At 35.4% G+C, this 14591-nt stretch overlaps 1 protein-coding gene across 1 annotated transcript; it reads right to left on the bottom strand.

Annotated features, from left to right (window-relative positions):
• Window positions 1-1297: 1297 nt before the first annotated feature.
• On the bottom strand, window positions 1298-14072 carry LOC113110175 (BRCA1-associated protein-like). Its single transcript, XM_026274217.1, has 12 exons — window positions 13811-14072; window positions 12315-12476; window positions 12058-12241; window positions 9486-9675; window positions 9066-9179; window positions 8581-8729; window positions 6030-6105; window positions 4532-4670; window positions 3248-3357; window positions 3081-3170; window positions 2868-2971; window positions 1298-2059 (listed from the first exon to the last, which is right to left on the bottom strand). The coding sequence occupies exons 1-12, from the start codon at window positions 13887-13889 to the stop codon at window positions 1690-1692; spliced, it is 1767 nt and encodes a 588-aa protein (XP_026130002.1). The 5' UTR covers window positions 13890-14072; the 3' UTR covers window positions 1298-1689.
• Between the last annotated feature and the right edge of the window lie 519 nt (window positions 14073-14591).

Genomic DNA, 14591 nt, shown 5'->3' with positions numbered 1-14591 from the left:
ATTGCTTTGTAATTTCTTAAAACAAATATATGTATAATATTTAAGAAAATACATTTAAAAGTGTATAGTTGTATTATATATTAATATATAACATTATTAGTATTATATAATTTATGCTTACCTGATTCAGCCGCTTTCTGATTTTTACGAATCCTCAGTGACGTTTTTTTTTCCAAATATAGCTCACTCCCATTAACGGACAGTTTGTCAGTTTATTAATCATCGAGGCGGTTTTTTTTTCTCACAAAAGTAATTTATTCGGCGAAACGAAGACGGTAACGTCCGGGTGTTTTAAACGAACGTGATAAAAGTGAGTAACGTTAAAAATGCCCGTATGTTTTTAAACCTTCGCGCCTTTCTTGCTTCGTTACTTTCCCTAATAACGTTAGCTCTTTGCTAGTGAAGCTGCCACAGAATAATGTTAATTGAAACTTTAACAGTTTGACAATCACACATTTTAAGGGTGTAACGTGTAGTGATTGCGGTTTATTACTTGCATTTTCTTGTCAAAAGTTAGCAATAATAGCTTCCAGCAATCTGTAACCGATGAGAAGGGTGTGGAAACCAGAGAAATGTCTCAATACAAAGAGTGACTGTGTATAACTTACTAAAAATAATTGGGTGGAGAGAAACAAGAGCCACACGATTCTGTGCGGTGTGCGTCTATTAACCAAATGACATCAAGAAGACGAGCCCTTTCACCATCAAAGCCTCTTTGTGATCATAATACTGCTAACAATGAGGTCAAGCTCATCAAAAATGTCTAATTTTAGCCTAATGCAAAAAAAAAAAAAAAAAAGAATATGCAACCTATTATATTCATGAAAGTTACATACATCACTCCAAATTGAAGTTTTTTTAAGTACTATAATGCAAAAATATGGTATAATATTTCAGTAGTTTAAATGTATTTAGTATTATTTATTGTACTTATTAGTATGGAAGCCCAATTCAATAATTTATATATGATTTATGGATATTGAAATAATTGCAAGAGGTATAGTAAACCCTGAACTTATATAAAAATGTGTTCATATCTTGCAATTCTGAATTTTCTCAGAACTGCAAGTGAATACCTTGCAATTTTGACCTTTTCTTTTATTACTTAATTTTTTTAATCCATGGTGGGGTAAAAAAAAAAAAAAAAGAAAGAAAAAAGATGATTTATGAGAGAGAAAAAAAGTTAAAGTTTTTCCATGCCAGAAATTGGCTTAAATAAATTAGTTTTTTAATATATATATATATAAAATAAAAAAAAAAAAGATATTAAAAAAAAAAAAAAAAACACCCAGATGCATTAGAGCAAAATATAATTTGTCTTTTTTTTTTACATGAAACAAACATGTTTTTTTTTTTGTGGGATTCTTTTTTAAGAGTTGCAGAAAGCAAGCAATATCCAGTCACTTCCACGAACAAAATAAATCAAAAACTGACATCTTCCAGCTATGAAGATTCTAAAAATATACGAAAATAAAATTGTGCGACAAGAACAGCACTTTGTTTCCATACAAAACAGGTTGAGCTACATTTCTAAGCAGAACTGGTGTCCTCGTGCGAGACATTAGTGAACAAATTCGGAATATATTTGAGCTTCTAACATGAGGAAGCGTGATTATTCAAACTTCCTGATTTCCTGTGCAACACTTCTGCCATCCGTTAAGCATTGAATATAACTAAACACGTCTTTCGCTACTTTCCCCTCTTGGATCGTCCCTTGCGGCCGCTCAGTCTGCCGGGGCCATGGGCCGAGGGCCCGGGCTGTGGGGCGGCGGGGGCCGAAGCGATGTTGATCTGACCCTCTTGGATTTCTTGTCGGGCGTCCGCCGGCATGCGGTCGATCTGCTGCTGTGTCTCCAGGTAGAACATGACGTCTCGCAGCTGCTCCTGCAGATCGGCGATCTGGACGTCTTTATTGGCTGCCATCTCGAGACCCCGCCTCTCCTCCTCCTGCAACTGCGCCTGGAGCTGCGTCTGATTGGCTCGCAGACATCGGTTCATCTCCTGCTCCTCCCGCAGCTCTTGACCAAGCTTCAGCACTTTGTTGTTCAGCTGTGAACATCTGCAGAAAAAAACAGCACAAAAGACTGAATGTTGACATTTTAATAAGCATCTACACCTTTCAAAAAAGTAATTTCTAAAATTGACATTACCAATTACTCTAAAATTGGTATAAAATTAAAGTCTTGTGTCTAAAGTTATGTTCCAAATTTGAATTTGATATGAAAAAAAATGTATGTTCCTGTGAGATTTTATTTAGGGCGTTATACCACAAATAGCCACTGGGAGCCATCAAAACTACTTTGAATTTTGCCTAATTTTTCTCTAGATTTTTCTGTGAAGTTTACTTCTATCTCAAAATAGATCCCGAGTCTCAGACCTTTCCAATTATATCTTTGTTGCCAAGATTATAAAAAGTTTTGATTCTTAATACATTATAGCCAAAAAAAAAAAGAAAAAAATTATAATTTATTATTTTAATTCAAGTTATTTTAGCAAATTTTTTAATGTTTGTACAATTTCTATTAATTTTAATATCTTAGTACATTATTTTAATAAACTAAATAATGAAAATGAGAAATGTTGCCTCGTCTACTAGCTGAAATAACTCTCTAACACATCCACCCATTTATTTTTAGTAAGTTATACACGGTCACTCTTTGTACTGAGATATTTCTGTGGTTTCCACACCCTTCTCATTTATTACAGATACGTGGGATTGCTGGAGGATATTAATAATTGTATAATTTTAGTTAAGTGTAATAACCCTGTTATCTGGCCTATAGTTAACAGATATTGCTAAGAGGGTCTCCCAAATGTCTCATTTGATGATGATGAAAAATTCATGTGAAAGATAATGTTATTTTTACTTCTTTTCAATGGATTGTTTTTCTTTGGTGAGTTCGTTGAGTTTCCGCTCCAAACTGTCACACTTGTCAATCGTCTCCTTGAATTTGGCCTTCATGTTGTTGATCTGAAACCCACACGAACATAAAGAAGCTGGATCACTGATGTTTATATAAGACATAGCGGATTATTATGATCTTAAACGTAATGCTGTTATGGATTTGTGCGGTTCTCACTTCCTCTGCTGTGTCTTTCTCCAGATGAGCTATTTTATTCTCCCAGTAAATGCGCTGAGAATCCAGCTGGCTGGTTAATAAATATGAATACTGTAGAAGATAGATTTGTTAAAGCAGAGATGGCAGAGTATCTAACACAGAGCAAATTTACACACACACACACACACCTCGAGCTGCAGCGCATCGATCTTCTCATCCTGACACGTGTCACCCTCACACTCGTACTGCACCATCTTCCCGTCGTTTTTACTGGCAACAAGTCGATGAACGTAGTTATCTGATCAATATAAAGGCAAAGAGTCAAAATTGTTACAAACAAATTTCAATATAAACCTAAAAAATTATTTTTTTTATGAAAACATTCGATGCATGTAACCTGCATAATGTTTGAAGTGAAATATTAACAGGATTATTCAAAAATAAATATTTTAGGGGAAAACTTGATTTTATCCAGTAAAATTTTTATATATATATATATATATATATATATATATATATATATATATATATATATATGTATGTGTGTGTGTGTGTGTGTGTGTGTGTGTGTGTGTAACATTTTAAGGTAACAAAAAAGATAAACTAAATAACTTAGAAATAAAACTGAAAAAATAGATAGTCTAATTAAAAAAATAAATAAATTAATTAAAATAAAAATGCCAAAAGCACACAAAAAAATTACCTAAAATTTTAATGAAAACCAAAAATCTAAAAATAAAAACTAATCTAAAAACTTTAATAAAAACTATATTAATAATACTTAACACTGAATTTGACTAGTGTTTAAAGATGTAAAACATGATCGTGATCCATATATATTAGTGAAATGTTAATATGAATAATAAACAATTTTTTTTTATTAAATATCAATTATTTTTTTAAAGGACCTATAAAACTAGCTTTCTCTATCAGTTTTATTTTTATCTATTACATAATTTTATTTAAAAAAAAATTTACTTGCTTTGTGTGCTGTGTTAATGCTGGGTAGACACCAAAATATTTTTTATATAATTATGAGATTTTCAAAATGTGATAGACCACAAACATGAGGATAAAAAATTGTAGATTTAACTGTTTTGCTCCAATAGTGTGTGGTGTACAATGATGTGAAAAAGACAGCACGGCTCAAAATCAGCCCGATTATCTTTTGGTGTGTACCCAGCATAAGCTAACTGAGAGTTGGTAAATCACTTGCGTATCATTGCTCTTCTGTTGATTCTGATTGCTTCCATTGTCCTCATTTGTAACTCACTTTGAATAAAAGCATCTGCTAAATCACTAAATGTCAGGATTTTATAGTAATATTTGTAATTATTTATCAGAGAAGTAAATATTTAACTGTTATTTTCAAGCATGTGACTGAAAATCACATCAACTGTATCCTAGATTATTATTTTCCCAGTCATTATTTTGTTTTTTTAGCACCTCTGCATTTCTATGAGGTCACTCACCTCCAGCGTAGTCCCAGACCCTGTGATTGGTCAGCTGCATGGCGTACGTGTGCTGCGTTTCCTCAAAGTGCTTGTAGGCATGACGGCTAACATAGCGTCCGCAGCCGATGTGACCGCAGATGAGACAGATCCACAGATTCTGTGACACATAACACATACGTCTCAAATATAAGGTCATGCAAGTTACTGAATCCATAAAGTGTACAAACTGAAAAATACATCTATGTAGGATATATGTTATACATGATGTGAAAAAATTTATTAATTATATTACATTATAAATAATTATATTGCATATATACATACTCTCACCTAAAGGATTATTAGGAACACCATACTAATTCTGTGTTTGACCCCCTTTCGCCTTCAGAACTGCCTTAATTCGACATGGCATTGATTCAACAAGGTGCTGAGATCTGGTGACTGTGGGGGCCACTTTAGTACAGTGAACTCATTGTCAAGTTCAAGAAACCAATCTGAAATGATTCAAGCTTTGTGACATGGTGCATTATCCTGCTGGAAGTAGCCATCAGAGGATGGTCACATGTTGGTCATAAAGGGATGGACATGGTCAGAAACAATGCTCAGGAAGGCCGTGGCATTTAAACGATGCCCAACTGGTACTAAGAGGCTAAAGTGTGCCAAGAAAACATCCCCCACATCATTACACCACCACCACCAGGCTGCACAACGGGGACAAGGCATGATGGATCCATGTTCTCATTCTGTTTATGCCAAATTCTGACTCTACCATCTGAATGTCTCTACAGAAATCATCAGAGACTCATCAGATCAGGCAACATTTTTCCAGTCTTCCAACTGTCCAATTTTGGTGAGCTCATTCAAATTGTAGCCTCTTTTTCCTATTTGTAGTGGAGATGAGTGGTACCCGGTGGGGTCTTCTGCTGTTGTAGCCCATCCGCCTCAAGGTTGTGTGTGTTGTGGCTTCACAAATGCTTTGCTGCATATCTTGGGTGTAATGAGTGGTTATTTCAGTCAAAGTTGCTCTTCTATCAGCTTGAATCAGTCGACCCATTCTCCTCTGACCTCCAGCATCAACAAAGCATTTTCACCCACAGGACTGCCACATACTGGATGTTTTTCCCTTTTCACACCATTCTTTGTAAATGCGTGAAAATCCCAGTAACTGAGCAGATTGTGAAATACTCAGACTGGCCCGTCTGGCACCAACAACCATGCCACGCTCAAAATTGCTTAAATCACTTTTCTTTCCCATTCTGACATTCAGTCTGGAGTTCAGGAGATTGTCTTGACCAGGACCACATCCCTAAATGCATTGAAGCAACTACCATGTGATTGGTTGATTAGATAATTGCATTAATGAGAAATTGAACAGGTGTTCCTAACAATCCTTTAGGTGAGTGTATAACCTGGTTCATGTGCCTGTCTGGCAGCAGATCACTGTGTCCTGTTCTATTTTTCAGATGTGTTTTCTCCAAAGCTTCTTTTTCATTGATTTAATGGATTAGTTGTTTACCTCTTGGACTCCACACTCAAAACACTTGTTCTCCTCCACTGGTTCAGGAGTCTGACAGTATCTGCACACGGGACACCTGCGGGGAGAAAAAGTGCACGCTGTTAGAGCTCTTAAAGGAATAGTGAACATTTGTTGAATATGTAACTCATCCTCAAGATGTAAATGAGTTGGTTTCCTCATCAGATTTGGAGAAATGTAGCATTGCATCACTTGCTCACCAGTGGATGATCTGTAGTGAATGGGTGCCATCAGAATTAGAGTCAAAACAGCGGATAAAAATAAATAAAGTAATCCACACCACTCCAGTTCATCTGTTAATGTGATGTCTTGAGAAGACAAAAACTCGCGTGTTTGTAGGAAACAAATGCATCATCACAATCCATAATAACACTTCCTCTGGTGTAAAAGTCCATCTCCTGTTGTCTCTCACATCAAATCCAGCCACATATTTGTTTAGAGATATTTTGGACTAAACGGTGCTTGATCTGTGCAGATTTATTTCCAGATTCAGACAAAATGCACTTGAGGAAGTATTATTATGGATAGAGGACTTATATTTTAGCCTGAAACTATGTTTAAAGTAAAAAACATTTTAATGATGGAGTTGTTTTCTTACAAAGATGCAGTTTTTGTCTTCACAAGACATTAACAGATGGACTGTAGTGGTGTGGATTATTGTGATGTTTTTAAATTCTGTTTGGACTCTCATTCTGACGGCACCCATTCACTGCAGAACATGAGCAAGTGATGCAATGCTACATTTCTCCAAATATGATACAATTATTTTTTTTTTAATTCATCTAGATCTTGAATGGCCCGAGGGTGGGTACATTTTCAGCAACTGTTCATTTTGGAGGAAACTACTGCTTAAATGTCTTTAAAAACTTTCTTTATAAATGTCCCATCTTCAGTCTAAAGTTAATCCTTATGAGTCAAAGCTTGAGTTTGTAGTCTGTTAAAATCACTAGCTCATAGTATTAGCATTAGTAATAGTGATGCATGTATTAGCAAACTTCACTAATTATATCATGACCTATTTTTCATGCCCAATCAAATCCTGATGAATAAAATAAAGTCCCACCCTACATTAATTTCCCACTGAATATCGGTTTACTCAGAAATATGTCACCAAAACACATCACACGTGCCAACAAATCATGTGTGTAAACACTTAAACCTGAAACCTTCTGCACTCCTATTGTGCGCATGAAACATGACACTGTGACGTTCATCTCACAGGTCAGGGGTCAAATATGACAATTAAACACAAACACAACAACAAGAATAGAGAACGATGAAACCTGTATCACGTCAATGAAGAATCAGGACAAAAAGGTTAAAAGTGACGCACGTAAATAACATATGAGAGCAAAATATGAGCACAAACACAGTCAAGCTCTGATGCGTCATGAGAGAAGAATGTGACACCAGGGTGTGGATGAAATTTGCCAAGCATGAACTAAAGAAATTAATATAATACACACACACACACACACATAAATATACAGTGTTGGGGGGTAACGCATTACAAGTAATGCAAGTTATATATTCAGATTACTTTTTTCAAGTAACTAGTAAAGTAACGCATTACTTTTTAATTTACAAGAAAATATCTGAATTACTTTTACAAAAAAGTAATACCAGTTACTTTGCTTTCCTATTTATTGACTGAAAAGTTGGAAATGCAGAGGCTTTGTGTGCTGTGTGAACATGATGTAGTTCTAGACTAAATGTGAGTTTAAGGGTAGTAATGCAATATTGTAATGCATTACTTTTATATATATATATATATATATATGGAGCAATAGCCAAAACTATAGATTTTTCTTTTATTCCAAAAATCATTAGGATATCAAGTAAAAAAAAAACGTTATTTTCAATTAGTAATATGCATTGCTAAGAATTAATTTGAACAATTTTAAAGATGATTTTCCTAAGTATTTAGATTTTTTGCTCCCTCAGATTCCAGATTTTCAAATAGTTGTATCTCAGCCAAATATTGTCAGGTCCTAATTATAAACCATACATCAATGGAAAGCTTATTTATTTTGCTTAGATGTATACATTTAGACTGGTTTTGTGGTCCAGGGTCTCTCTCACACACACACACAAACACACACACATATATATATCCACACACACACTTATAACTTATTGTTTATAATTAAATGTAGAACAAATTATTTCAATATCAAATTATAATATAATAGTCAATAATAACTATATTACAACCAGGGTAGGGTCAGACATTCCAGCATGATTCAAATTAGTATTACTATTTAATATATACTTTTCTAGCCCACACAGCCTTGGATATATCACCACCAAACTAACATATGTATATATATACTTTCTAATAATTTTGAAAACAAAACATTAGTTTTATATATATATATATATATATATATATATATATATATATATATATATATATATATATATATATATATATATATAAAACTAATGTTTTGTTTTCAAAATGATTAAAAAAGTGAGTCATCTTGATTGCATGTTGAATCTTCAGGCTTTGGTTGTGAACGACAGCACTCACGTTGCATCCTCCCATCTCTGCAGACACTGGCTGTGAAAGCTGTGGTTGCACAGGGTGGTCAGCACGCCGTTGACCGACTCGTCCATGCGCTCCAAACACACGGTGCACTTGGGCAGCTCCGTCAGATCCATCACAGGTAAACTGGCTCCCTGTTTATAATGAAGAGTTTGAGATCACTCACACATTCCAGAACACTGCGGCTGTTGATATGCATGAAAACCAGTGCTGTGTTTAAACAAAAACAGCTAGTCAGCAACAAAACAGGTTAATCCTGGTCACTCGAGCAATGTATCGGTCTAAAATAGTGTTACGTTGCCAAGAATTGTATAACTTTGTGTCATTTGTTCAAATCGTAGTAGCTGCTTGCTTCAGTAATGATGATAATATGATTCATTATTCATTTTAGAACTTCTAGTAAATAATTCAATCTAGAGCCGCTAGATTTGCTTTAGTAAACACTACTAACTAATGCTCCCGAGCCTTACCTCTTCAGATCTGATGACTTCTGCTCTCTCCACATACACTAACTGGCAGACAGCATCCTCAATGGAGTTGAACTGACGGCCGTTACATGCCGTGTAGAAGCTGTCAGCATCGGCCTAAAGAAAAGAAAAAAACACAATGACCATCCATTCATAAAATGCTGAACATCAAAAAAAAACTATGAGTTTATTTTGCAAATCACATGGCAAAATGTGTCTACGGTCAGAATCGGAGGCAGATCAACTTCTTGTGAAGTTTATATGCAGGCAGCACCAGAAAATGCATGAAGGTTTTTTTTCTGGAGAACTGTGATATAAACCAAATTAGTGAGGATTAGATAGACTGGGGACTTTTTAGATCCTGCCCAATCAGATGTCACTTCATTCATTGTTATTGTTCTTGTTTCTGTCCAAATCACTAACCTGACGCCTGAACTTGACCAGCACCATGTACTGGTTGGGCATGGAGTCCCGGATGACCTTCATGTGCTCCATGACGTCGTTGAAGGGAGCCACAAACTTCATGAGGTCGTGGCTGGTCATGGTGGTGGGAACGGTGAGGATGCACAGCATCGCGCTCCGCCGCACGTCCTCTGTGAGCGACGTCATCTTACTGTCAACACACAAAACAAGACCAACGGCTCCAATCAACCATGCAACAAAGCGTCTGTTGTTCTAATTCCACAAATTCAGTTTTTTTGACACAATAACATTTTGAAAATTCATATAAATAAATCCCAGCAAACCAACTCGGTGACAAATATGATCTCTGATGACAAAGTCTGTAAGCTTACAAAAACACCCTTACAAATAATCAAAGCCAACTTCGTTTCCCAATTACGTAGGAAAATTGACAAAAGAAAACAACAACAACAACAACAAATTTAAAAGCCAAGAATGTCACAAATCTAGCGGCTCTGACAGCATTCTCTGTGTTTCAGCAGCTATCCTCTAATGATTCAACCTTGTACCAAGTTCAGGCTGTTTTCATGGAGTCACAGTTCACACGAGTGGAGATGAATTTGACCCTAATAATTTCAAAGGCTTTTGTGCGAACAAAAATTGTTCTAGCAGTATTTTAAGCAATAGAATTGTAAACTTCCTTAATAATGGACACAATGTCCTGAGCAGAGTGTGTGAGTGGCAACAACTTCCCCAAGTATTTCAGTACGTTTTGAAATATCACAAAAGTTGTGTTCGTAAAATAAATTAAATGAAAAGAATAAAATAGTAGCAGAGTAGTAATCTATTGGAAAACTAGAGTGAAAACTTCTTTTTTCCATCACATGCCAAGCTTATTGCATGGCTGTCTGCATTTGAAGGTATCATTGCTGCTTATTGCAGAGAAAATGTAGTTTGTGAAGGATGAAAATAACTGTTTTCGTCAGTTAGCCTATTTTATCAACGCATCACAACGCATCATTTGCTTGATTGCATTATTGAGCGAGAGATTGCATGTGAAAAGGGTACTGTCCCTGTTTAAATCATGCATTATCCAAAAATATTCAGTATATAGAAGGAACAAACTAATTCCTTGAGAAAAACAAGCAAGCTAAATATGTTTAACGTGAATTCTTGATAAATGTGCAGTTTTAAATATTATGGGCTGTTGGTATGAGCTGCTCTTGGAACGAGAGAAAACCACAATGCTCCGACTTAAAAAAAAAAAAAAAAAAAGTCCTCCTCGCTGCTCTGCTCACACACTCTGGTCCCGAGTCAGAATGGCTTCCTTCCAAATCACAGACATGCTGACCACATTCTCACTCTACACAGGCTAATCAATAAACAACGACAAAGAGAACAACAAATGGAAAAATATTTGCATGCTGTGTCAATTAAAAAAAAAAGCATTTGATTCTATTTGGCACAATGCAATATGTTATAAATCAGAATTCGGCAAACTCATTCTAAAAGGAGAACACACAATAATGCGTAAAGAGAATAATTATGCCAATCCCACTGACTATTAAAATGCAAAAAAAGATCACTAATTACATTGGAGAGACAGATGGACAGACAGACAGACAGACAGATAGATAAAACGACAGATAGACAGATAGACAGACAGATAGATAGATAGATAGATAGATAGATAGATAGATAGATAGATAGATAGATAGATAGATAGATAGATAGATAGACATAGAACGACAGACAGACAGACAGACAGACAGACAGACAGACAGACATAGAACGACAGACAGACAGACAGACAGACAGACAGACAGATAGATAGACATAGAACGACAGACAGACAGATAGACATAGAACGACAGACAGACAGACAGACAGATAGACAGACAGACAGATAGATAGACATAGAACGACAGACAGACAGACAGACAGATAGACATAGAATGACAGACAGACAGACAGACAGATAGACATAGAATGACAGACAGACAGACAGACAGACAGACAGATAGACATAGAATGACAGACAGACAGACAGACAGATAGACATAGAATGACAGACAGACAGACAGACAGACAGATAGACATAGAATGACAGACAGACAGACAGACAGACAGACAGATAGACATAGAATGACAGACAGACAGACAGACAGACAGATAGACATAGAATGACAGACAGACAGACAGACAGACAGACAGACAGACAGATAGACATAGAATGACAGACAGACAGACAGACAGACAGATAGACATAGAATGACAGACAGACAGACAGACAGACAGACAGACAGACATAGAATGACAGACAGACAGACAGACAGATAGACATAGAATGACAGACAGACAGACAGACAGACAGACAGACAGACAGATAGACATAGAATGACAGACAGACAGACAGACAGATAGACATAGAATGACAGACAGACAGACAGACAGACAGACAGACAGACAGATAGATAGATAGATAGACAGATAGATAGATAGACATAGAATGACAGACAGACAGACAGACAGATAGATAGATAGACAGATAGATAGACATAGAACGACAGACAGACAGACAGACAGAACTAACTTAGTTTTGTAGAGGTGCATGATGCCGTGGACGATCTCCACTGAGGGGTTTCCGCTGAAGAAGGAGATCTGATCCGGCAGCTGTTTTGAGGGAGAGTCTGGAGTCACACTCTCGTCCGTTTGATCGGTAGCTTCTCCGTTTACATCAGCTGTGGACTTCATATCGTCTTTTTCGTCCTCGGCTCCTGATGGAAAAACACAGTCAGTTTACTCATCAGGGGTTAAACGAGTGTCAGATGAAAGAGAGTAAGAGCAGACCTGCACTGGGCTGGAAGGTCTCGATCACCATGTCGCTCATGACGCGGCTGCCCAGGTGCTGGTGGAGGACGGCCGCTCGCTCCAGCTCTGTTTTACCGGCCAGCGTCGCTCTAGCGGACACCAGCGCTGTCTCTCTCATCTCGTCCTCTGACATCTCTGAAACTATGGGACACAGGAGACGTGAGCGGTCTTAACATAAAGGCCTCAAAGAGATTCTAGAAGCAAGCTCAGAGCTCAAACACTGAATGGAAGTATGCTAGCTGTTAACACCAAACCAGATGCTCACGATATTTAGCATAATCATGTTTCTGTGCTATTCTCTCAGCTCAGGTACGTGTTTCAACTGCCACTAATATAATTAATTATTCCGAAAAATAATAAAATGAGTATATTACTATTTATTGTTTAAAATGTTTTGCTATTTAGTTTATGATTACTATTTCCCTGTATTTGTTTTCGTTATCCTATGTTCTACATACTAGAACATATTTTTAATATATTAAATATATTTCATATATTTAATAACATTAGAAATAATATTAATAATAATAATTATTACTACTACTACTATTTTACTGAATTACTTAATTTTACTTCTAATGAATTGTCTCAATGTTGTGTTTTACTTTTATCAAGCTCTGTAAGAAAATAATAATAATAAATAATTGCATAATAATATTGTGTATTATTATTATTATTTATTTTATAGGAAAATCAAGTAATACATATGCAGGTATGATTACCCTTAATAATACTATAATATTTTCATATAAACCATGTCACTGTATGTCACTTTAATAATTATTATTACTACTACTACTACTATTATTTTACTGAATTTCTTAATTTTACTTCTAATGAATTGTCTCAATGTTGTGTTTTACTTTTATCAAGCTCTGTAAGAAAATAATAATAATAAATAATTACATAATAATATTGTGTATTATTATTATTATTTATTTTATAGGAAAATCAAGTAATACATATGCAGGTATGATTACCCTTAATAATACTATAATATTTTCATATAAACCATGTCACTGTATGTCACTTTAATAATTATTATTACTACTACTACTACTATTATTTTACTGAATTACTTAATTTTACTTCTAATGAATTGTCTCAATGTTGTGTTTTACTTTTATCAAGCTCTGTAAGAAAATAATAATAATTACATAATTACATAATAATATTGTGTATTATTTATTTAATAGGAAAATCAAGTAATGCATATGATATACTATAATATTTTCATATAAACCATGTCACTGTATGCCACTTTAGGAAACATAATATTTGCATCGTAGTTTAGAAAACCATTGTACCTTATGGCTTGTCCAAAAATGGATGATGTTTTTGGACATGCCCACAAGAAACCATAGTATGGTGATGATGATAATAACATGGTATATGAATCTGGCCATCATCCTGTACCGTGGTAAACAAAGTCAATGTGAATGTCAGTTATGTAACAGTAAACGAGTGAAACTCACCGGCGCAGTAGTGAAAGCCGCGCGGGGAATCAGACTGATCAGCGAGCTCGAGTCTGATCACAACCAGAGACACACTCATGTATTCAGAGGATCGAGCCCTGACACACTGACACACTGCTGCAGACACAACACCTGCTCACGGGCTCTCATCAGAGATATATGCCATAAACGCTGAACAGAATCACGCTAACCATTAGAGAGAAAACGCGTGAAAACAACAAGGACGCTTGAGAACGAAAAACAAATGACTGCGCTACTTCCGGGAACGAGGAGAATTTCAAAATAAAAGCCCTAATTCACACTTTATAATAAGAGCCTTTCATGGCCACTGTTTGTGAATAATATAATGGTAGTATTGTTTAATATGCGTCATATACACCATGGCATTTTGATTATTCTAATTAATATAGTTATGATACTAATTATATTATCAGAATGATATATTTATTGCCAAGTACATTATTACACACTCAAATAATTAGTCTTGAAGTGATAGATAGATAGACACAGTACACAGTATATGCAAATCTTGAACATAAATATTTTACTCAAGTTATGTATTATTCAAATAAAAAAACAATTCTTCATTATATAAAAGCTACATATGTTCCAAGCATATGTACAAATGTATATATGAACATATGTAAATATGTTTTGTTTGACTTGCAGTGGAAAAACCACAACATGCTCACTGATGAGTGTGAATGTAAATTCTCATCAAATCATCGCTCCATCTAGTCTATGATGGTGCGAGCTGTAAACCTGCTGCTATGTTTGCACA

Source organism: Carassius auratus, chromosome 10 (genome assembly GCF_003368295.1).
Source record: "Carassius auratus strain Wakin chromosome 10, ASM336829v1, whole genome shotgun sequence".
Classification (NCBI taxonomy): Eukaryota; Metazoa; Chordata; class Actinopteri; order Cypriniformes; family Cyprinidae; genus Carassius; species Carassius auratus.
Note: the sequence above shows the minus strand (reverse complement) of the source record. Positions and strands in the feature narration are given on the sequence as shown.